The sequence below is a fragment of the Uranotaenia lowii genome, chromosome 2 (genome assembly GCF_029784155.1).
Source record: "Uranotaenia lowii strain MFRU-FL chromosome 2, ASM2978415v1, whole genome shotgun sequence".
In the NCBI taxonomy this organism is placed as follows: Eukaryota; Metazoa; Arthropoda; class Insecta; order Diptera; family Culicidae; genus Uranotaenia; species Uranotaenia lowii.
In genome coordinates, this window is record NC_073692.1 from 60516207 (window position 1) to 60541409 (window position 25203).

Below are 25203 nucleotides of genomic sequence, written 5' to 3' on the forward strand. Positions count from 1 at the left end.
TTCAATTTTAAATTATATTTCAGTCAACAAGCTTATAAATAGTCCCTAACACTGTTTTGGTATACCACTTTACGGCGTATGCAAACTGTATGTGCTAACCTTGCCATCATCTTCCAGGGTAGTCGTGGCGGCCTTGTATCCGGTTTTCTTTCCATTCACATTATGCTGCTCGCTTTCTGCCGTCGACAGCGAGCTGTACGACTTGATGTTGCCATCTTCACCAAACTACAAGAAAAAAAACACCTTTATTGTCAAACATGATCACTTAAAGAGCAGTATTTAACCAACCTTCTGTCCGGAAGCCCACTTGGAACTGCTGGACCAGGACTTGGTCCGTTGGAAAGCTCCCGATCCGAATCCACCTGTTGCTCCGACATTATCTCCATCGGCTCCTGCTCCGAAACGGTTCTCCGTTTCAATGGCCGAGCTCCCCGAAACTGCTCCGTTGTAGGCGTTCTTGGCCTGCAGTTTTGCCAACCGCTCGGATTCGCTCATCAGCCCGGTGAGGTCGTTGTTGTCTCCGAACTCCATTCCGGTGGCACCGAAGCGCATTCCGAGGGCGTCGTTCACTATCGGATATTGCTGCTGGTGGTAGCTGCTGCCCGTTTTTGAGGCCTGTTGGTGTCGGTAGGCGCTATGCTGTGAGTCTGCCGATGAGTAGCGTCCTTGGTTGATCGGGTAGTAGGATCCTCCGCTGGCAGAAGACGCTTGTTGGCGACTCTGTTCTTGGGCAGTGTATTGGGAGCTACTAGAAACGGGTTGAAAGGCTATCGGAGTGTACGAAGCTCTCTGCTGATGTTGCTGTTGTGCGGTGTATTTAGAGGATGACTCCGAGGAAGAGCTACCGGCGATGGGTGCAATTGGAGCGTAGGCACCAGCAGCTGTTTGAGTATTTCTTTGATCAAAGGTGGAGTATTTGGAAACAGTGCCAGAGCCTTGATTCAAAGGAATCGGAGTGTAGACAGAGCCTCGACGAGCATAATCTTCTTGGCGTTCATCAACTCGATTGGACACGGAGCTGACTTCGGAAGATCGCACTTGAGATTCTGCCGTACGCTCAGATGATGCAGCGTGGCTACCGTAAGCGGATTGATAAACGGGACGATAAGACCCACGATAGATGGAAGCCGACTGGGCAGCTTGATCTTGTTTGTTCGAAAAAACTTGAACAGGCTGCTGATGTCCAGCAACGGAACTGTACTGTTGTTCTTCGACAGCGCTAGAATGAGATGAAGTACGTGCAGGGTAGACGACTTTCACTGGAGTATAGACATTTCCTTCCGCGTCAGAAAAACGAGCCGAAGTATCTAAGGTACTCGTGTAAATGGGAACTTGAACAGGTTTACTGTAGACTACGTAGGTACCCGAAGGAGCATATCTCTGGTAACCGTCTTGTCGACCTGCTGCTGCATACTTAGCTGAATGATCACTTGCAGTGGAATGAACAGGAATAACCGGCTGCTGAACTGAGGCTGTTTCAGAGGCGGCAGCATAGCTAGATCTTGAACTGTATGCATTACCCGTTTCTACCGGGACGCCATAAGCTGCAGTGGTTAGTTTACGATTAGCAGAGCTGCTGTAGCTGCCACTTTGCGATTCTTGTCCAATTGGGTAAGCAGCCGAATACACTGGCTGAACAACAGTCGCACCGGAAGCAGTGCCGAAGTTTGATCTAGTCTTAACGCCCTCAGAATCAACAATCAAATTCAGCGGTTGACCACCGGATGCCACGCTGGAAGAGCTCTGTCGATGAGATGAGCTAACATAGCTCGATTTTGAAGCTCCTGCGATAGGCTGAACTGCGTGCACGGCTGATTCCTGACGGGAGCTTGCCTGATACTTGGAGTTACTGCTGCTGCTGCTTGAGCCAGAACCGGTGTTGGTAAATCCAACAATTCCTTGTCCCAAAGTTTCAGCATCGCTGGCATCCGACAATCTGAAAATTTGAAAAGGTTTTAGTTCGGTGTTACTCTTTTTTTTTTCTTTCAAAAATCACTCACCCAGTAGAAGTGAAGCAAAGTGTTCCACAGGGATCCGTTAAAGGGGCTGATCCACCGATGCGAGCCAATCTTTCGGCAGCACCTTTTCTTGCTGCGTGGACAGAGGCCTCATGTTGGGAATAGTGTCTAAAATATAAGGGAAAAAATCAATACGAACTCTATTTTTAAGAAAAATTACAATCCTCAATATTTTTTCGTCCTACAAAAATCCGTACTTACAGTCCCTTTATATTATCTAAGCTGGAAGAGCCAGAATCCAAAGCCCAAATGAATTGATTGGTTGAAAGGACGAAAGCATGCGTTTTAAAAAGTCGAATGGAAAGCCATGGTGAAAAATAAATCGAAAAATAAAAATTTACTACTTTGAACTTATAGAAAGTCTCTCAGATGCATGAAATATAACACTTACTGGTTGTATCGATAGCCGGTGTTTTGGTCGTTGTTCCACGTGGTTACATCTGGAAAAAAAAATCAATCAAAATTGTTCTATGAAAATTAAACTTAATTATGTATGTTATTTTTGAAAATTTTGTAAATTTTGTAAATTTTGTAAATTTTGTAAATTTTGTAAATTTTGTAAATTTTGTAAATTTTGTAAATTTTGTAAATTTTGTAAATTTTGTAAATTTTGTAAATTTTGTAAATTTTGTAAATTTTGTAAATTTTGTAAATTTTGTAAATTTTGTAAATTTTGTAAATTTTGTAAATTTTGTAAATTTTGTAAATTTTGTAAATTTTGTAAATTTTGTAAATTTTGTAAATTTTGTAAATTTTGTAAATTTTGTAAATTTTGTAAATTTTGTAAATTTTGTAATTTTTTTAAATTTTGTAAATTTTGTAAATTTTGTAAATTTTGTAAATTTTGTAAATTTTGTAAATTTTGTAAATTTTGTAAATTTTGTAAATTTTGTAAATTTTGTAAATTTTGTAAATTTTGTAAATTTTGTAAATTTTGTAAATTTTGTAATTTTTTTAAATTTTGTAAATTTTGTAAATTTTGTAAATTTTGTAAATTTTGTAAATTTTGTAAATTTTGTAAATTTTGTAAATTTTGTAAATTTTGTAAATTTTGTAAATTTTGTAAATTTTGTAAATTTTGTAAATTTTGTAAATTTTGTAAATTTTGTAAATTTTGTAAATTTTGTAAATTTTGTAAATTTTGTAAATTTTGTAAATTTTGTAAATTTTGTAAATTTTGTAAATTTTGTAAATTTTGTAAATTTTGTAAATTTTGTAAATTTTGTAAATTTTGTAAATTTTGTAAATTTTGTAAATTTTGTAAATTTTGTAAATTTTGTAAATTTTGTAAATTTTGTAAATTTTGTAAATTTTGTAAATTTTGTAAATTTTGTAAATTTTGTAAATTTTGTAAATTTTGTAAATTTTGTAAATTTTGTAAATTTTGTAAATTTTGTAAATTTTGTAAATTTTGTAAATTTTGTAAATTTTGTAAATTTTGTAAATTTTGTAAATTTTGTAAATTTTGTAAATTTTGTAAATTTTGTAAATTTTGTAAATTTGGAAATTTTGTAAATTTTGTAAATTTTGTAAATTTTGTAAATTTTGTAAATTTTGTAAATTTTGTAAATTTTGTAAATTTTGTAAATTTTGTAAATTTTGTAAATTTTTTAAATTTTGTAAATTTTGTAAATTTTGTAAATTTTGTAAATTTTGTAAATTTTGTAAATTTTGTAAATTTTGTAAATTTTGTAAATTTTGTAAATTTTGTAAATTTTGTAAATTTTGTAAATTTTGTAAATTTTGTAAATTTTGTAAATTTTGTAAATTTTGTAAATTTTGTAAATTTTGTAAATTTTTGTAAATTTTGTAAATTTTGTAAATTTTGTAAATTTTGTAAATTTTGTAAATTTTGTAAATTTTGTAAATTTTGTAAATTTTGTAAATTTTGTAAATTTTGTAAATTTTGTAAATTTTGTAAATTTTGTAAATTTTGTAAATTTTGTAAATTTTGTAGATTTTGTAAATTTTGTAAATTTTGTAAATTTTGTAAATTTTGTAAATTTTGTAAATTTTGTAAATTTTGTTAATTTTGTAAATTTTGTGAATTTTGGAAATTTTGTTAATTTTGTAAATTTTGTGAATTTTGGAAATTTTGTAAATTTTGTAAATTTTGTAAATTTTGTGAATTATATAAATTTTGTGAATTATATAAATTTTGTCATTTTTGTCATTTTTGTCATTTTTGTCATTTTTGTCATTTTTGTCATTTTTGTCATTTTTGTCATTTTTGTCATTTTTGTCATTTTTGTCATTTTTGTCATTTTTGTCATTTTTTGTCATTTTTGTCATTTTTGTCATTTTTGTCATTTTTGTCATTTTTGTCATTTTTGTCATTTTTGTCATTTTTGTCATTTTTGTCATTTTTGTCATTTTTGTCATTTTTGTCATTTTTGTCATTTTTGTCATTTTTGTCATTTTTGTCATTTTTGTCATTTTTGTCATTTTTGTCATTTTTGTCATTTTTGTCATTTTTGTCATTTTTTCATTTTTGTCATTTTTGTCATTTTTGTCATTTTTGTCATTTTTGTGATTTTTGTCATTTTTGTCATTTTTGTCATTTTTGTCATTTTTGTCATTTTTGTCATTTTTGTCATTTTTGTCATTTTTTGTCATTTTTGTCATTTTTGTCATTTTTGTGATTTTTGTCATTTTTGTCATTTTTGTCATTTTTGTCATTTTTGTCATTTTTGTCATTTTTGTCATTTTTGTCATTTTTGTCATTTTTGTCATTTTTGTCATTTTTGTCATTTTTGTCATTTTTGTCATTTTTGTCATTTTTTGTCATTTTTGTCATTTTTGTCATTTTTGTCATTTTTGTCATTTTTGTCATTTTTGTCATTTTTGTCATTTTTGTCATTTTTGTCATTTTTGTCATTTTTGTCATTTTTGTCATTTTTGTCATTTTTGTCATTTTTGTCATTTTTGTCATTTTTGTCAGTTTTGTCATTTTTGTCAGTTTTGTCATTTTGATTTGTCTAAGTTTATGTGCTCTTCACTTCTGAATTCTACACTATTTAGTCATGTGTTATTTTTGTTTTGTTTTTTTTTTTTTACTTGAGTGTTGATAAACAAGGCTTTAAAGACTACACAAAAATGGTTATTTTGAGAACGAAAGTGAACTGTTTACCAACAGAAATAATTTTCTTTTTTGAAGCAGTCTGGTTCATTATTTTTTGCATCTTTGATTATTAAGACTTTTTTTCGTTGCAATTGATATCATCCAAAAAAAAATTAGTTTTTTGAAAAATCTGTTTGATAAAAATTTTGGCTATTGTTAGATTATAAGTTCTTACTTGTTAAATTTATTTATTATTTCGTATGATAATCATAAGATTTCAAACATTCTTGTGTCTAAAATATTTTTTGTTGGTACGACTATTCTGGTGTTGTCTTCCTCTTAAATTTATGAATCAATAAAGTTTTCAAATTCTTTATTTATTGATTTATGTGAATCATTCTAACATGTATGAAGTAACACCTCAAAGCAAAAACACTTTCGAGTCGAGTTACAAATAAAGTTAAAAGCATAAACTACCATCAGATAATGTACATTCACAGTTGGACTGTCATCAGTGACATTTGTTGCTTTCTGACTAGTAATCTTAACTATTTACCATTGAAAGAATCAACCGAATAGGGTTTAGCTCCAACATGTTCTACCCATACATTATACTTATAGCTTTGGTTCCATTAACCATAGCAGAACATTGGAGGTCGCCCAATTTTAAATCCATTGCATCATCACTCGCAGAATGTTCTAAATACTACAAACTACCTGAGAGCGACTTTCGAAATTGGGAACCGATTGGGAAAAATCTAATCCACTGTGTTTTGGTCGACTTGAACGTTTACGATGAAAATAACGCCTTCAAAAACTATGTCATGGAAGGGTACTTCGACAAATTCAACAATCATTCCTTCGATGAGACTTGCTTAAACAATTGTCTCAATGTAGCGTCGAAAGAGGGAAATAAAATCGAGAAATCTTACAATTACTTCAACTGCTACAACCGACATTACGGAATCGCAAGTCAGGAGAAGCGATTTGTGCCCTTCAAGGAAAACATTCGGCGTGGGAACTTGCTGGAATCGATGTGGATCCAGAATACCAGCCGCCAATCGCTGGAAACTTTCGCCACTGCACAGAGCAGTAGAAACATTTTGGACGCCGAGGATTTTCCGGAACTGAAGATGATTTTTGCTATGAGAACTGGATTCTACGAACCCAAACGAGGCTATCAGCTGGATATGTTTTACCCACTGTTCGGAACACCGGAAGTGCTTCGGGAGGAAACGGAAAGGTGCCAGGTGGCTGTTCGAAGGCAATTTTGCAGCGAACCGGAACGTTTGTTTCGAACGTTTAAGCAGTGTCTGTCCGATTTTCTACCAACTTGGCAACTTTTTAAAAGGCTAAGTTTAGAACTGCTTAGTGAGAAAAGTGGTTAATCAATACATTTAAGTTTTAATACAAATAAACTATTTGATTTGATGATAAATATTTTATTGATTTTTTACAAAAAAGGGTGCTAATGACTATGTTAAAATATAGCTTAATTGTTATTTAAGATGATGGATTTGATCTAAATCTTCAAACATTCTACGGTTTTAAGTGAGCACTACACTTGTTATTGTAGCAAGGTTGCGTTTCCGGCCTCGGTTGTTCCGGAATACCACACAGACCTGTGTGACCAACTAGCCAAGCGGCGCTGGAGCTGATCAGCGGGATCACGGGAACATATCCAGGCAGAGCCAAGCACATAAGAATGGTCCGGAAGACTCGCTCTGGTTCAGTGCAGTATTGAGCAGCAATGGCTGCGGTACAATTGCGTGTTTCTTCGCTCAGAATCTCACGGGTACCGAACTGAATGTAGAATTTCTTGAGGTTAATGCCGTCACCGTGGTTATACATTCCGAATCGACGAGCATAGGCGTACGCCATGGCTGGATATTCCGGTACATTGAGCACCTTTCCTTGACAGTAATCAATGATGGCAGCTTCGCGATGCGGAATGATCAACATGGAATCGACAAGACCTTGTTGAAGTTCCTTGTATGCGTACGGGATATATTGCTCTTCTTCGCTGATTCCTCCGTAGTTGTCACGATAGCAAACGAATGATTGGTAAACCCGAGCTAGACGATCATCGCGGCAGATTTGTAGGACTTTGAGGGTCAAACAATCTAGAGTATGTTTGTCATACTGGTAGTCAGATTCCGAAGGATTGAAGAAGAAACGGAATACACTGTCTTTAATGGTTTGAGATTCCTCATCCCAGGCATTGGCACTGACCAAGATGCAGTTCAGGAGTTTGCGTACACTTAACTCATCAGGATATCCACTGGAGACGTATCGGCTGAGAGTTTCATTGGTGATCGAAAGGTAATCGGCACATTGCTGTTGGAGGTCTCCGAAGCTTTTCGATCGTGGCGTTTCCAAAAAGTCTGGAATCGCCATGAGAGACCCCAGCATTCCGAAGCAAACTAACGAAACAAGTGTAGCTCTCATTGTATCCAGAAAAACTGTGACCGACACTGACTCCGGTCTGCACCCTAAACTTTTATGTTCTTACGCTATCCAAACGAGCAGCTTTAAACTCGTTCATCTACCAATATTTTTTTAATCATTTCTACCTGGCTACTTAAACACGCATATTTTGTCCAGGTCTGCTTTTAGAGCAGTGCGTAGCCTAACTTACAGTACCGTTCATAATTGTATAGAAATTGGAAGCACGCGTACTGTCACTTCGACTTTGAACTTCCATAACTTTTTACTTTGATGATATTTTTTGATCAAATTTTCTGCGTTAGATTGATCAACTATCACACTATAATACCACAAAATTTGAGCTCTTTGGAGTTTGTGTGGCTTGAGATACAGTAATTCTACGAAAATCGGACTTTTTGGACTTTTACCATTCAAACAGCAATATCTCAGAAACTACGCTACATTTTTATTGAAATTTTGCAGAGTGATTATTGAAATATGAAGCTAGCATGTCTGAAGATTTTTGAAAATTTCTATCGGTGGGATCAAAAGTTACGCAAGGTACAATATTTCAGGCATGAACCTAGAAATGTGATTTCTATAGAATTTTGGACGAATGTTTCCATAGGAAAATCCTATTTGATGTTCAACAACCAGTAAATCTATTTCAAACGAAAAATCAAAACAATATTGCGAGATTCTGATTTCAAAACACAAATATGTCATTTATTCCATTGTTTCTTTTCTTCATTGCTTTTGCCAGGCAATTTTTGACTGATTTGTGGATGGAAACGGTATTGTTCTCATGAATCGTCCAAAATTCTATAGAAATCGCATTTTTAGGTTCATGCCTGAAATATTGTACCTCGCGTGACTTTTGATCCCATCAATAGTAATTTTAAAAAACTTCAGACATGCTAGCTTCATATTTCAATAATCATTCTGCAAAATTTCAATAAAAAATGTAGCGTAGTTTCTGAGATATTGCTGTTTGAATGGTAAAAGTCCAAAAAGTCCGATTTTCGTAGAATTACTGTAACTCAAGCCACACAAACTCCAGAGAGCTCAAAATTTGTGGTATAATAGTGTGTTAGTTAGTCTATCTAATACAGAGAAATGAATCAAAAAATATCTTTAGAGTGAAAAGTTATGGAAGTTCAAAGTCGAAGTGACAGTGCGCGTGCTTCCAATTTCTATACAATTATGAACGGTACTGTACATCACTTGGTCAAGTTCCAGTGTACGCATTCTTAGCTGATTGTGCAACGGATTCCATTTTTTGCTATGCAAAACGTTTACGTGGTCTACGCATCCAAAACACGCATACAATGTGGGTTGAGCCGTTTCAAATTTGACACAATTCTGATTACGCGTGAACCTCAGTTCAAAGCTGCAATTACCTGTGAAACATTATTCTACCTAAAAGTGTTTAACTTATACCCACGTTATGATTATTTTTAAAAATAAATAAACTGTTTAGTAATAACACTATGTTAAAAAAAAAATTTCAATCACTTTCGAAATGATTTTCACTTTCTCACTGAAAGCCGATCTGTTTTCCGCTAGCTCGTGGATTAATTTATTATTCATACCTAAAGCTCCAGGAGTTTCCTAGATTGTAGAATCTTTCGCATGTGCGCGAAGCCGATTTCCACGTAATCAGCTCGATCAGCTCAGAACACTGTTTTCGTTCGTTCTTGAGACAAATCTGACCCTGCCTCAGAAACGCGATGACCTTTGCGGAAGTGAGGTGTGGTCGAATTTATACAAAAACAATCCACAATCCCGAGGATTGTGTTCAAAATAAAAAAAACTCATTTGCTGACAATGATTCCCTAGTTCAAGAATTTTATGTTGTGAAATAAAAAAATGTTTGAAAATAATTTTATTAAACTCTCACAACCATCCCGTTAATTGATTTCATATCATTGAAATTAAAGAAAAATCGCAATCGAAATCACTTATACAACGTAAATGACCACGTTCGGCTGAGGATCATCTCAGTTCTGAGAACACTTATTCGGTGGTCACAATTGTCAAAAAGAGATTTCAAAGACATCCTACAAATTTATCGCTGTAATAACTAATAGTAATACCTAATATTTTTTTTTTTTTTTTTTTAAGAAAATTGATTTTTTTTCAAATTTTATCGTTCTGATACAATTGAATTCTTCCACGGACATTTGCGGTCGTTGTTACAGAAAATGACGGATGCGAATTATCTCACAACCGAATGAAAACATAGAGCTGCAGATTCTGGTGTCTTATCCTTTTAAATAGTAACACACTGAGAGGGATAGCTTCCAGTCAATCCTCGATGCAAGGCGGCGTTTCGGTAGACTTGAAGCATTTTTAAACCTATCAAGCGGCAATAATTTTCGTCAGGCTTCCGAAAAGTACTGGCGAACGACAGTATTCTTGCGAATGTCGCACATGCTCCTCGATGAAAGCTTCCCGAATATTTCTTCCCCGACAGTTTTAAAAGGAGCGGTCGTGCGATGTACAGCGATGGCTTATTTTATCTCATGCGAGAGTTTGTTCGTGGGTATGAAATTTTTTAAGCTTCGTGACAGTTTTGGGAAAATCTTCGTGACAGTTTTCAATGCGTTGAATTTCGCATGACAGTACTACCTACTTACTTCGTCCGACTGTAGCCGAAATTTGCTCGGGCTGAGTTGATTTCGAACGAACGTATTTTCCTTTTGCTTGAAGCTACTGCGGGTGGTGATCACCCCAATCACCCTCCCCTCCCCTTTTCGCCTAACCTGCACCGGCACCACATATCGCGTTACGCGCCGATCGTATGCTGCTGCTCGGTGCGAATAGATGGCTCGTTCGATCTATTCGAAACCGAGCAGCAGCTCATACGATCAGGCATGGGTACGGTATGGGCACGACAGTCACCCGTGACAGTCCTGCCCAAACTGTCACGCCCTGCAGCCGACAGTTAGGATGAAATTATTTTCGAAACAGGAGGCATGAAGGGATGAAAACCGAACTGTCGGTTGGGTTCGCTACAGCTTAAAGCACAACCAGAGATGCCAATATGCCTGATTTTTCAGGCATTGCCTGATTTTTCGAAGCCCTCCCTGACAACCTGAAAAGCCATTGAATTTGCCTGATTTTTGAAAATATGCCTGATTTTGCCCGATTTTTGCGAATGTGATGAAAAATGGGTGGTAAGGAACTAGATTAGGTACTGGGGTGCTGAAGTGAAAAAGTGGAAAGGTGGCTGAATCAAAGCAATCGAAAGATTCCCTTGAATTCTTATTTAAAAAAGGGAATTAAACGGAATCCTTCGATTGCTTGGATGCTTTGATTCAGGAGAATTATGCTCCCAACATATATTAGAGAGAAAATGAGGAGCGGTGATCAAAAAAAAAAAAGGTCATCACTTTGTTCAGCGAAATTTCCGTTACTTTATTGTTCCCTGATTTTGTCTGATTTTTATTTCACCACCTCCCTGATTTTTGAAAAAAAATGTTGGCAACCCTGAGCACAACACTTTCGGCAACGCATGCTTTGAGCAGATTGTTCAGATACAGCCTGGGTTCTCGCACGTGTGCGATGTAGCCGAAGCATTACGATTCGTTACCGACGGTACAGCAGCGAACCGAGTGGTAAGGAAAACCGAGACAGTTTGTTTGGCAAGAAAAAAGCTGTCATAGCAAAGCTGTACTTTTCGGAAGCCTGATTTACGTAGCTGGGTAAACGGGTAAACGAATCTCTCCAGTTCAAGCCCAGTAGGGCCTAATGCATGAAGCACAGCAGAACAGCTAATGCATACTCGAGAATCAAGCAAGGAAGCCGAAGCAAAAGTCAAGATTTCTGGAAATTATGTCGACAACAAAGTCCTTGTGAGTCTTGAACTCCAGCCGCTAGTCTAGGATAAAGCCCAGATCACTGGTGGGTCTAATCGAGTTATTATAATCGTCCTCGAGAGTATACTGCGCAAAGAGAGGGTTTCATTCGAGAGAAAATACAAACAACAAAATACAAATGTAACACCAAAGAGAAAATGCGTTGAAACGCCTTTGTAAGAGAGCGACGTCATCTTGGCTGTGAGGAAAAGCTTGAAGTCATCAGCCCAAGTAAGTTTTGGGCCGTCAAGAAGCAAAAGTACATAATTTGATTAGATAATGAAAATTATTGGTCCCATATCGCTTCCTTGAGGTACATAGAGGGAAGAGAAGAATCGCCTAGAGAAGTACCTGCACCCAAAATAATTTATAAATTATTTATACGGGATTTTTCACGTAAACTAAGCTTTTGATGCATTCCATCGATTCTACGTGAATCTGGAGTAACACATTTTTTTCCGCATGAATTTCACGTAAAGTCTAAGGGAATGGCTTCTGAAATCAATTGAGGGATTTTCTCAAACGTTTGGTTGTAAATTCTTATAAGAAAAAGAGCTGGCATCAATCATTGTTGTTTAAGTTGTGAAAAATTGGTTGGACGTTTTTTATGTTATTCCATGTTTTTTTCGGAACCTTATCAACGTACTGACGCTGAAATTTTTACGCCCATGTAGATCGAAAGAAAAGGGTAAGTCTAAGCAAAACAAGAAAATTAATCCCCGCTGACAGAAAATATATTTTCCTCTCAGGTCAAAGAGTGGTACGATAAGAGAAGTTCCGGCGCATCGAGAAGGAAGGCACATCGTGTGTGCTGGAACGAATGCCAGGACGCAACGTAAACGGTGAGTTATTTATCATTTCTAATTATTTCAGTTATTATTGAAATATATTTTTTTCTATTTCAGGATTTTGGAAACCTTAGTAAACTGGGCCGCAAGAGCTAGCGGAAATCTAATTTATTTTTATCAGATAGTAAGTGCAGTAGAAAGAAGTGCAGTGATAGTGGTTGTGTTTTGTTTTGAAGAAAATAGTGAAAATAAATTAAAGTGAAAAAAAAATGCATTTATTTTATTAAAACCAACTGAGAAAAAAGCTTTAACTAAATCGACCCCAATTTTAATTCCAAACTAAATTTATTTAATGTATTCTTCATCTTCACATCGTATCGAACTCACTTGAAATTCACGTAAGTTGTAGCTGAATTTCTACAACTTCACAACTACAAATTCTTATTGAGGTGCGTTCACCTATTATATTGGTCGAAACTACGTGAAAATCAATTGGATAAAAATTATTTTGGGTGTGTATTATCAGCTGGATTGATTTCCTCCAAAGTGGCCTCGGAACCATTCCAGTAATTAGCGGTTGCAATATGATGCTTCACTGTATCGAAAGCAACTGACAAATCGGTAGAGAAGACAGCAGTTTGTGTCTTCATGGTAAAGCTATCTTGCTCAAATGATATGAACGTTAATAAATTAGTAGGCGTGGATCTTTTTGACATAATCCGTGGAAAGTTATGTTTGCTAGATGAGAAGATGAGATCCAGAACAGCCAATTCAAACAATTTGGCTAATACACATAGATCTGGAATAACGGAACGATAATAAAACTTCTGAGCGCTTTTACATGATAGTTTCTATCGAATCGTTCAAGATAATTCTAGGTTTTGTAATGAACTTATTTAGAACTTTCAAGCGACATGTTAAATATTTCGGTCAAAACATATGTTGATTGTTAACATCAGCAGAAAAAAGAAAATCAATAAACTAAAATGAAACAAAAATGAAAAAATAGTTGTCGCTTACGCTGTGCAGTATTACGTATGACTACTGTTTGTTACCAAACCTAATACCGAAACGAAAAGTAACACTATTTGCAATCTTAAATTAATTAATTGTTATGTGTCAAATTTCTATATTTATTTTCTATTTATTGTAAAATGTAAAAAATTGAACCCTCCTAGTATAAGAAATAGCATAGCAGTGAGTTACCGGATGAAATGTTTTGAAACGGTAACTCACCAGGGGATTTTTTTTTATTATCTGACAATTTGCGCCGGGGGTCTTCAGATTTTCCCCAAAATTGAAAATTTTGTTCATTTTTGCGACTTTTTAAGTCACATGTATTTTTTCAGATTTCTAACATTTTTATTTTTTGAGTTAGCTTTGGTTAGATTTTTTGTAAATAAAAAATAACCATTTTTCAAAGCTACATAACTCTGTTGTTTCTCAACGGAAATTATAAAATAGCACATCAAAATGCATTGAAATTTTATCAGCTTTCCAAATAGAATAGTTGAAAAAAAATAAATAATGATCTTCAACATGAAAAGTTGTAAATAAACTTTAAATGGCGTCTAAAAGTACCGTCTGCACCACCGAATATTTTGCAAAAAATACTATTGTGTAGCTCGATTCATGATGCAACTTTCATCTGAAGACACCAAAGTGGGCCATTAACACCTTGAAGAGTTATGAAAGAAATAATGACAATAAATCTCTTTTTTTGCATCGAAAACAAACAATGGTCGAATAACTGCACTCACATATGGAGATAGCAAGCACTTCTAACAACATGGAAACAAAAGAACTTACCAAAGCAGGTAAAAAACACTACTTTTTTCGTGCTTTGTAGAGTGTTTGCAGCAAAACTGACTTTAAATTACAACCAAAATTGTGAGTATCGTATTGTTTAAGTAATATAACTAATAATGGGAATGTTGCTTTTACAACCTGGTCATATACTATATAACTTATTAATTTTTCGATCAAAGATCATTGTGAAGCATAATCAATGTCAATAGTAGAAGGTTCAGTCCCTGTGTTTGGGATCACAAAAATGTGATTAAAAAAATGAAATATAGACGTGCTTTACATAGTTTTTATAGGGAGTATGACATTTGGCATAAAGCCATTTGGCATAATGCCTTTTGGCATAAAGCCATTTGGCATAAAAGCCATTTGGCATAAAGGCCATTTGGCATAAAGGCCATTTGGCATAAAAGCCATTTGGCATAAAGCCATTTGGCATAATTTCAGCTTATCGAGTGGTGACTGTTTAAATAAACTTGCAATTTTTTTTCAAATTTTGCGGCGTTGCCGCAAACATCGAGGATGCAGGGGGTGAGGCGGCATAAAGCCGCCGAAGCTCCCCAATCCGAGGTGGCCGCCGACCCGCCGTCGGAAGCGGCGGCCTTATTACATTGGTCTAGGTCAGGCATGTCAAACTGGAAGTTCGCGGGCCGCATGCGGCCCGCGGCCTTGGTCAATGCGGCCCGCGTAGCCCCGTCTTAAATTATCATAAAATTCCCTACTACACAGAAGTACGCTGGCTTTCCTGCCACAAAACATTAAAAAGATTTTTTTTTGCTACGAGAGGAAATAATATTATTTTTGGAAATGAAAGATTTTTAATGCGGCCCGCACACTTAAACGAGTTTGACATGCCTGGTCTAGGTCTACTGGGGCCTCCTAGGTTTACGTGAAAGCTAGGGGTGATCCCTTAGCCCCGTCCGCCGCGCGATAGCGCGAAGGACACACTTTCAAGAAAGTTCGAACGCGTAGCGTGAGGAGTCGGTTCAAGCTTAGGTCTAAACGCCTTACTTTTTGCGGTTCTACAAAAGTCAACACCAGCCTCCTCACGCTGCGCGTTCGAACTTTTATTAAATATTGTCCTTCGCGCTATCGCGCGGCGGACGGGGCTAAGGGATCACCCCTAGCTTTCACGTAAACCTAGGAGGCCCCAGTAGACCTAGACCAATGTAATAAGGCCGCCGCTTCCGACGGCGGGTCAGCGGCCTCCTCGGATTAGGGAGGCTCGGCGGCTTTGTGCCGCCTCACCCCCTGCATCCTCGATGTTTGCGGCAATGCCGCAAAACTTAAGAAAAGAAAACATGCAACGTTGTCCGAAAAGTGAATCTCAACGTGATCACACGAAAAAAAAAATTATGCCAAATGGCTTTATGCCAAATGGCTTTTATGCCAAATGACCTTTATGCCAAATGGCCATTATGCCAAATGGCTTTTATGCCAAATGGCTTTATGCCAAAAGGCATTATGCCAAATGGCTTTATGCCAAATGTCATACTCCCGTTTTTATATCGGGAGCTAAGCACTGGACACCAAAATCCTTTCCCATTGATCAAAAACAAAGAGTGTGGCACAAATGTAGAAATAATCGAAGAGCTCAGTATGGCCAGCCCAGGCTGTAAAATGAAGAAAATATGATACTTTTACCGTAATCGTTTTCTACATTCGCCCAGTTTTGAGATTTACCATACTAGAACGAACATAATTTGTCGTCAGTGTTTTGCTACCTCGATCGCTCACACACGAATCTTCAGTGTTCCACCGTCCATTTTAAATCAAATCTGGGGAATTACGGATGCAAAACTTAGCGCATAAACTTCTAAAAATGACAGTAAAATGTGCATAACTTGTTGTGACCTAGTGCAAAACTGGGTATAAACGAATACGTTATTAGATTTTTGGATATAACATGAAGTCAGTTAAGCTGCAACAATCTACCGCCCCTTCTTTCATAACAGTCCCGTATACAAAAATAAGCAAGCGAGACAATCAGCTTTTTCTGTTTTGGAATATATTTTTAAATTGTGACCACCACTTTCAGCATAAACGAAAATCGTTTCTAGGTTGTCATAATAAATCGTTAGGCCTGAAATTTTCGAAATTGGGTTATTGGTAAGGTCGAGAGCACCATTTTTATTCATTATGGGACTTTTAATCGACCATAATTGAAACCTTTTTCGAATCTATAAGCGTAACAGTCCCATACAAAATATATTTTTCTCACCAAGCTACTTTCTAAGACTTAAATTTGATCATTTTTCAACTTCTAAATGCAATTGTCAGAAAAAGAAACATACTTTTGCAAAAAAATATCATGAATTCCACATTGTAAGTTGAATCTTTTTACGATTTTTGATTGCATCCGATAGTTTTTCGCTCAGGAAGTCATTCCTAAGAAAGTCAGACCTGCCTTCGAAAACTAGTGTGCATCATTCGACATCAAGTGAGTTCAAAAAATGTTTAAATGATTCAAAGCAATAAACCAAAGGCTATTTCGCCGAAAGAAATATTGAAAAGTAACCAAATCTGTGGTATTTCACATTTGGGACTGTTATTCAGGTATATTTCATATAGGACAGCCACGAATTGATATTTTTTTTTGAAATTTCTAGAACAAAACCTCTATTTTTAATCTTCTATGTTGAAGCCTTATGTTGACCTAAAATGACTAAAATTCATATGGGACTGTTATGCGAGTAGGGGCAGTCTGAAAAGGACGAAAAAATAGTGTTTTTTACCAGCTTTAATAAGTTCTTTTGTTTCCATGTTGTTAGAAGTGCTTGCTATCTCCATATGTGAGTGCAGTTGTTCGACCATTGTTTTTTTTCGATGCAAAAAAAGAGATTTATTGTCATTATTTCTTTCATAACTCTTCAAGGTGTTAATGGCCCACTTTGGTGTCTTCAGATGAAAGTTGCATCATGAATCGAGCTACACAATAGTATTTTTTGCAAAATATTCGGTGGTGCAGACGGTACTTTTAGACGCCATTTAAAGTTTATTTACAACTTTTCATGTTGAAGGTCATTATTTAATTTTTTCAACTATTCTATTTGGAAAGCTGATAAAATTTCAATGCATTTTGATGTGCAATTTTATAATTTCCGTTGAGAAACAACAGAGTTATGTAGCTTTGAAAAATGGTTATTTTTTATTTACAAAAAAATCTAACCGAAGCTAACTCAAAAAAAAAAAATGTTAGAAATCTGAAAAAATACATGTGTTTTTAAGTCGCAAAAATGAACAAAATTTTCAATTTTGGGGAAAATCTGAAGACCCCCGGCGCAAACCCGTCAGATAATAAAAAAAAATCCCCACCAACCAGCTGATGCAACAACAACAAGTCAGCATAAGTTAGTCTGAATAAAGTCTCGTAGCGGCAACATCTTCTCCGTACTACGTGTTGTTTTGTTCCGTTGGTCGAGTAAAAGTTTAATAAAGTGATGTTTTATTTGTTAAACCGGTCGTGTATTTTGTGTTTCCAAGGCACATCCGAAACCCGGAACGGCGCGAATGCTGGTGTGAATTGTGTGCGGCCTGAATTTAGTGCCCCTGAAACTTGCCTCCCGATCCAGCAGCAGTGAAGAAGCTGCAGACAAAACGAGCCAACTAGCCAGCGCAGAAGGAATTCATTGTCCCCCGTTCTGCGCTAATACTTTCCGTCTCGTTGGCGAGCAACGGATAGAAAACCCTCTATTTGAAAATTGGTCCCTGTTTTTTGTCACAAGCATGTAGAATAATAACCCTCCTTAAATTCTAGAAAACGTAAAAATTTAAAAACTTCTGTTTAAAAACCCTTTCATTAAAGACAAAACATACACACATTACACATTAAAGATTGCCACTTTTGACTTCTCTCAACAGAAGTGTTTGAAAATCTGCATAGTTTTTACAAACCTTTAAGGGATTGTTTTGATGGAAACAAGGATGATAGCTACAGCTTTAATTTTAAATGTAAAAAGCAGACAATTTAATATTTTCGTGGTTTCTGAAAGTATTTGAAAATAATTACTTTAATTGCAGAACGGTAACAATAAAAAAATTAAAAATCCTCTGTTTGACTCTCGAGTTATGCTTGGCCTCATAATAAGAAAACTTTATTATGATTTTAGGAAACATTTTCGATACCTCAAGATCCTAAAAAATTCCAAATCATTTTTGAAAACAATTGCTTTATTGTGATTTTGGCTAATGGATTTAAACTAGACTTCGAACATTTGTTTAATTTTTGTGAGCTCCACACTTGTTATTGTAGCAAGGTTGCGTTTCCGGTCTCGGTTGTTCCGGAATACCACACAGACCTGTGTGACCGACAAGCCATTCGGCACTGGAGCTAACTAGCGGGATCACGGGGACATATCCAGGCAGTGCCAAGCACTTGAGGATGGTCTGGAACACCCGTTGAGGTTCAGTGCAGTATTGAGCAGCAACGGCTTCCGTGCACTGACGGGTTTCTTCGCTCAGAATCTCTCGGGGACCGAATTGGATGTGGAATTTCCTGAGGTCAATTCCGTCATCATGGTTGTACATTCCGAATCGACGAGTGTAGGCATAGGCCAGGGCTGGGTATTCCGGAACTTCGAGCACCCTTCCTTGACAGTATTCGATGATGGCGGCTTCGGGATGGGGAATGATCAACATGGAATCGACCAGACCTTGTTGTAGTTCCTTGTGTGCGTACGGGATGAATTGTTCTTCCTCGCTGATTCCTCCGTAGTTGTCGTAATAGCACGCGAACGATTGATAGACTCGGGCTAGACGATCATCACGGCAGATTCGTGGGACCTTGAGGGTCAAACAATCCAAGGTGTGTTTGTCATACTGGCAGTCAGATTCCGAAGGATTGAAGAAGAATCGGAATACGTTGTCCTTGATGGTTTGGGATTCCTCATCCCAGGCATTGGCACTAATCAAGATGCAGTTCAGGAGTTTTCGTACACTTAACTCATCCGGATATCCGCTGGAGACGTATCGGCTAAGAGTTTCATTAGTGATCGAAAGGTAATCGGCACATTGTTGTTGAAGATCCCCGAAACTTTTCGATCGTGGTGTTTCCAGAAAATCTGGAATCGCCATGAGGGACCCCAGCATTCCGAAGCAAACTAACGAAACAAGTGTAGTTCTCATTGTACCCAGAAGAGCTGCAACTGACACTGACTCTGGTCAACACCCTAAACTTTTATATTCTACCGCTATCAATGTGAGCAAGTTTGAGCACGTACCTTAACCGGCACTTTGTTGACCATTTCTAACCGGCAGCCTAAACACGTACAATTTGATTCATTCAAGCCCGTTTTTGAAACAGTTCATAACCTAGCTTACATCACTTGGTCAACCCCCAGAACCGCATAGAACGCATTCTAAGTTGATTACGCAATGCATCCCTTTTTGTATTGTAATGCAAAAATTTTCACGTGATCTACATACGAATCCGAAGCACGCGAGCAATGTAGGTTAACCCGTTTCAATTTGACACATTTCAGATTATGCGTAAACCTTAGTTTAAACCTAGAATTACCTGCGAAACATGATCCTATTAGCAGTACACTCAAAAGTGTTGATCTTATCATTTTGAACACCCACGTTATGATTGTTTTTATACAAAATACTGTTTGGTTAATTCACTCAGTCCAAATATTTTTCTGTCACTATCCAAATGCTTTTCCACTCCACCACTTTTAAATTTTTCACTGAAATTCTTCCAGCATCCGTTTTAAAACGCGATCCAACTGAAACTGATCTGTTTGCCGCCAGCTCGTGGAACAATCATTATAAAGCCTCAGCTCAGTTTCCGAGATTGCAGAATCTTTCGCATGTGCGCGTTGCTGATTTCCACATAATCAGCTTGACCAGGAGCACTGTTTTCGTTCGTTCTTGAGATGAGCTGGCTGACCCTGCTCCAGGAACGCGATGACCCTTGCGGAAGTGAAGTGTGGTCGATGACGACGCCATGTATGAGGAGAAAATATTAAACAAAAACAATCAACAATCTCGAAGCTTGTGTTCGGAAGAAAGTTAACTCTATGTTTACAATTTCACCCTCGTTCAATTATTTCATGTGATATAGATTGATGAATATTTTTTAATTATTTTGTTTAAACCTCGCAACAATCCCATTCATTGTTTCTAGATCATTATTAAACAAACAACACACATTAAAGTTGCTGATAAGGACTACAACGTAAATGACCACGTTGAAGAACATCAGAACAACGCACTTCGGGCTATGTTTCGACTCGCCGGATCATCCCAGGTCCGAGAACGAATGTACTCCTGTAAGAGTTTTGAAAAATGTCTTTAAAACATTCTATGAGCTCATCGCGGTGACGTTAACAACAAAACAATTGTTGGGAACGCAAGTTTTGTCAAGAAACACAAAAAAAAACATTATTATTTCATTCAACATTCTTTCAAGATTGCATCCGTTCACGGACATTTGCGGTCATCGTCACAGATAGTGGCGGAAGCGAATCTTCTCGCTGGGTCTAGGTCGTTTGTTAAACCGATGCAGCTTATCACTGGAAGTTTTTTCAAGGAGCTCAAAGAATAAGAGAAAACTGACTGTTATTTCTGATATTTCGCTATACACATTCTATGTCATAAATTAATGAAAATATTAGATCACGACACAATTGCATAAAATAATAAACAGTTTTGATTGTATATCAAACTTATATTGACCGTCAAAAAGAACACCCGTGTACGATTTTTGTCTAGTTCGGATGCATAATTACGCGGTTTTTGTAAAAACATGAAACATTTCATATGAAACCAGGATTCGATTTTCCCTTCTGTAAAACTCGTATAAATTTTCTTCTCGATCCGTTGTGGTGGGCCGAATAAGGTAACGGACTTGTTTTGGACCATATTGCAACTATTTTGCAATTTTTCACTCATAAATCAAGCTAATCATGAAGATTTTGAACAAATATAGTTGAGGTTTTTTCCAATGATTCAGGGTTGATTTTTGAGAAAAAAAAATCCTTGATTAGGTAGAAGAGACGAAATATTGACCCCGCCAAAAGGAAGGGTTGGGAGAAAACGACAACAAATCGACAAATGTGTAACAAGTTTAATTTCTGTAACATTTGAAATACCTCAGTTAATAGTTGAACAATTTAAACAATAAATATTTACAGGGTGACAAAAAAGTCCGGTCACACAGGAAAACCTCAATATCTCAAACAATAAGAAGAACATCTTAATCTGGCTTTCATAGCTTTATTCAGTAACTCATAAAGATACTTCACAGACGATATTTCAGAATTACACCACCTTTATCTGATCGAACCAGCTTCAGACGTCTCGGAAAGTCGTCGCAAGCGGCGCGCACCTGCTCCATCGGCATCTCGTCCCAGATTTTCGTGATAACTCGCTTGAATTGCTCCAAATTTGCTATTTTATAGTCGTTCAGCTAAGACATCATGTATCCCCACACGAAATAATCCATTGGATTCAGATCCGGAGACGACGGAGGCCATTCATTCTTCGAAATGAAATCGGTCAAGTTTTCCTCACACCACGCCTGAACAACCTTTGCGGTGTGGGATGCTGCGCCATCTGTCAGGAAGCAAGATTGACGTCTTATTTTGGAACCGGGAAACGTTCAGCTCCCCCAGCAGTTTTGGAGGCTCACACTCCAAACTCGATCATTTTGGCGATTGACTGTTTGCTCCAAAACGAACCGCTTCTCGTCCGAAAAAATACCCTCGTCCTCTGCGCGCCAAACCGAGCAGCGATAACAGCTGCCCTTCACTCTGCCATGGCTCACAACTCAATGTAAACAAACTGCACAGGAACGAAACTCTGCCACTTTGGGCAGCAGAGTTAGCCCTTTCATTTGACATATAGAAGGCACCAGAGAGATGTAACGTGTAGGCTACAGGCGACCCCAAAAAAGTGTGACCGGACTTTTTTGTCACCCTGTAAAACTATAGCTAAGAGTAGTGAACCTGCATATAAGAGATGCAACATCTGATCCCTCTTAAAATAAAATATCTGGCCACATTGCCGAAAGCTTGGACAAAAAAAATCCTTTGCACTGTTTTGTGGCGAAATGTTCAAGCTTTAAAGTGATCGCTTAGTAAATCCAACAAAACAATATTGAATTTGATGCCAGGTGGATCGTGATACACGGTATGAATGGCTTGAATTTTATTAACAAGCACATATTTTTGGTTTCTAACTACAAACACGAACCACCAGAGCAGGCAGAAAAATTGCTCCTTATCAAATGGTTATATGGCGAGATTCAAAACTATTTGCTTGAACTACAACAGCAATCACAATACTTTCTTTGGTTGAGTTTTCAATCAGAAAGCTTAAAGCTCCGCGACAAAAGCTCGGATCGATTGGGAAAAAAGATTATGAAATGTGTTAAAATAACAAGCGAAAAAGTACTGAAATTTTTTTCAGCTCCTATGGTTATGTAATTTATGAAAACAAAAATTGATGAAAATTTTTCCCAACAGTTTCCCTTATAGTTTTTATCGTACAAGAAAAGTTGTATTCAATTTTGAAACTGAACTTCTGTGAATTTTTCAGCGAAGAAAATCTGACTTCAAGATGGTTAAAATGATCTCATGATTCTCGCATATTTTTATGGTTTTTGAATCAATGTTTTTAACAGAACTGTAGCCAAACTTTATCCATAAAGGTTATTGAAGGCAAAACGCATAAATTGATGTCGCTGAGTTGATGATGTCAGATTTTCCTAATTTATCATTGAGTCACCTGAAGGAGATTTGCGTTCTCGATCCTTAAGATAAGTCAAATGGCCACAGAAAACTTATCAGTGTTTTACACTGCATAACAAATTTATTCGAGATTGTAGTGTGCTTTCGGGATTTTCAAAACATTTGAAACACACTATATAACGGAAGAGTTTTTGAGTTTACTCTCTATGCTTATCAAAATTTACTGTTTTAAAGCATAGGTTGATGTGAAAAGATAAACAGATTGTTGCAGTGCAAAATATTCAACAAAAAAGTGTACCTAAATAGAGGCTGAAGAAAAGCTGAGGAAGTTAGTTCAGGAAAGAATTAACGTGAACAAACGTAATTTAATAGCAAGAATGAGAAAGGAAAAGTTTTGTTACAATTCGTAAAATTGCGCACCAATCGCTGTAAAAAATAAAGTAAAATTCAAATAAAAACTAATTTAGTTCAAAAATGGTCAAAAATAGGTCTCGAAAGAGGTCCGAATGAGAAACTTGGTGGTCCAGAATACCAGAATACCGAAACAAGTTTTTAAGCTTAAATCTTGTTACACTGCAACAAACGACGATATGTTTCGTTCAATAGAATAAGCAAATATAATTAAAACCAATATTCCCCTAGTTCTAGTATATCTGGAATAAGCCTTGATCTTCGTAATAAATGGGTAAAGCAGTAAAAAATTGTAACGTGTACTTTCCTATTTCAGAAAATAGCATCACCACTTCCCAAAGCGATCCAAAATAGGTCCGATACCCTAAATGCTACACCTTGTAATATTGATGGAAATGTTTATAGTGATTTAAGTTTTGATATGTTAGTGCTTTATTTCAAATTTTAAATTCAACACAATTAACAGTTGCATCCCGACTCTTTGTATATACCTATTTTTACCGCCAAGGTCAAATAACCCTTAACACTTTTTCAGCTTAAGAGATTATTACAAAATTTGATGTTTTGGAAATCTTGTAACGTGACTCAAACATGAATTGTAACGTGTAATGATTTCCAAAACTATAAATTTCGTAAAAATCAGATGAGAGACAAGAGAGTTTAAGCGGAAAAAGTTTTCTGCTTATTGTTTAGGTAAGTGAGCCCTATTTTGGCATGGTCCTTTTCTTGGCATGCCAACATGTCTTTTCATGTTTTTCAGATCAAAATTGAGCTAAAAAAATTTGAATATATTTTCATTGCGAAGCGAATAATTTGTTTCAAATCTGTGCAAACCGAATATTTTGATTGTTTGTACTTTATTAAAGTAGTTATTTTTTTTCGATCTGCATCCGAGGCAATTATGTTGGAAATCACCGTATGAAAATCAGATGTAAAGCATGGATCACTACAAATCTGGACGCCTTAAAACGGGTCTATCGCGGAGCTATATAAACGAAATAAAAATGTTTTGTACTTGAAATGTAGGGTTTTTATTGCACTTTAAAGGAAAAATAACAAAAAAAATATTCCGATGTTGTTTTGATGAATTTTTGAACTTTTGGTTGAGTATCACTCATTATAGTTTGAACACCCTATTCGCTGACCTCAGCGGCCATTTTGTTCCACAATCTCTTCATCTCTGTTGCTTCCCGAGTCGTCCTACCATTCTTCTTCATCTTCTGCTTGACAATTGCCCAAAATTTTTCGATAGAGCGGAATTGAGGGCAGTTGGGTGGGTTGATGTCCTTTTCGACAAAATCCACCCGTTGGCCCAATACCACTGTAGAACCTCCTAGCTGTAGTGGCAGCTTGCCAAATCTGGCGAAAACTTAACTAGTGCTTTGTGAGATCTAATGTACGAAAAAAAAGTTCCTCCTTGTAAATTTTGGAGTCCATGGTCTTATTTTTCACAAAAACCGAAATTTTTCGTCCGCAGCTGCAAATACCTTGCCAGATCATACACTTTCTTGCACACTTATCAGCAAAAACGAATTTGAAGTTGCCGGGGACATCACCATGACCAGTGCAGTGCACCACTGCAGTGGCTTTACATAATTTTTGGCCAGAAAGCTGCCCAAAATACATCTTCACGTACGTTTCGTCATCCATGAGGATGCATCCGTCGAACTTCGTTGGAATCTTCTTGTATAACTTGCGGGCACGTCCTTTGGCTACTAAATTCTGCTTCAATGTCCGGTTTGGTTGCTTACTGGTCCGATAGGATCGTATTCCTTCGTGTAGACGAATTCTGCTGACGGTGCACCGGTCGGCGTTGAATTTCTTGGCAATGTCATAGTCCGACTACCCTGTGTTTTCCTTGATCGTTCTCAACACCTTCAAATGCAGTTTCTGATTCTTAGGTCCACTATAACGCTTGGTATGAACCTGCCGATCTATAGTACGCATCTCACGGAAACGTTTGAGAACGCTACACACGGTTGATTTGACCATTTTTAACGATTTCGCGATTTTTGAACCCGACCACGTCGGGTTTTTGACGTGGGTGTCAAAATTTATTTTCATCTCGCGCCTTCCATCACATGTAACTTTTTCGAAACAAAACGAATCGTAATGAAATTTTCAGCACTGGTAGAAGAA

At 36.7% G+C, this 25203-nt stretch overlaps 1 protein-coding gene across 2 annotated transcripts; it reads right to left on the minus strand.

The window, feature by feature from the left end:
- LOC129748471 (hornerin-like) lies at positions 1–19711 on the minus strand. Of its 2 annotated transcripts, XM_055743108.1 has the most exons (6): positions 19476–19711; positions 2410–2458; positions 2220–2240; positions 2001–2126; positions 289–1936; positions 1–225 (listed from the first exon to the last, which is right to left on the minus strand). In XM_055743108.1, the coding sequence occupies exons 1-6, from the start codon at positions 19525–19527 to the stop codon at positions 70–72; spliced, it is 2052 nt and encodes a 683-aa protein (XP_055599083.1). In that variant the 5' UTR covers positions 19528–19711; the 3' UTR covers positions 1–69. The 2 variants fall into 2 exon arrangements, with proteins under 2 accessions (XP_055599083.1, XP_055599084.1); XM_055743109.1 differs by lacking the exon at positions 2220–2240.
- Positions 19712–25203: the final 5492 nt, after the last annotated feature.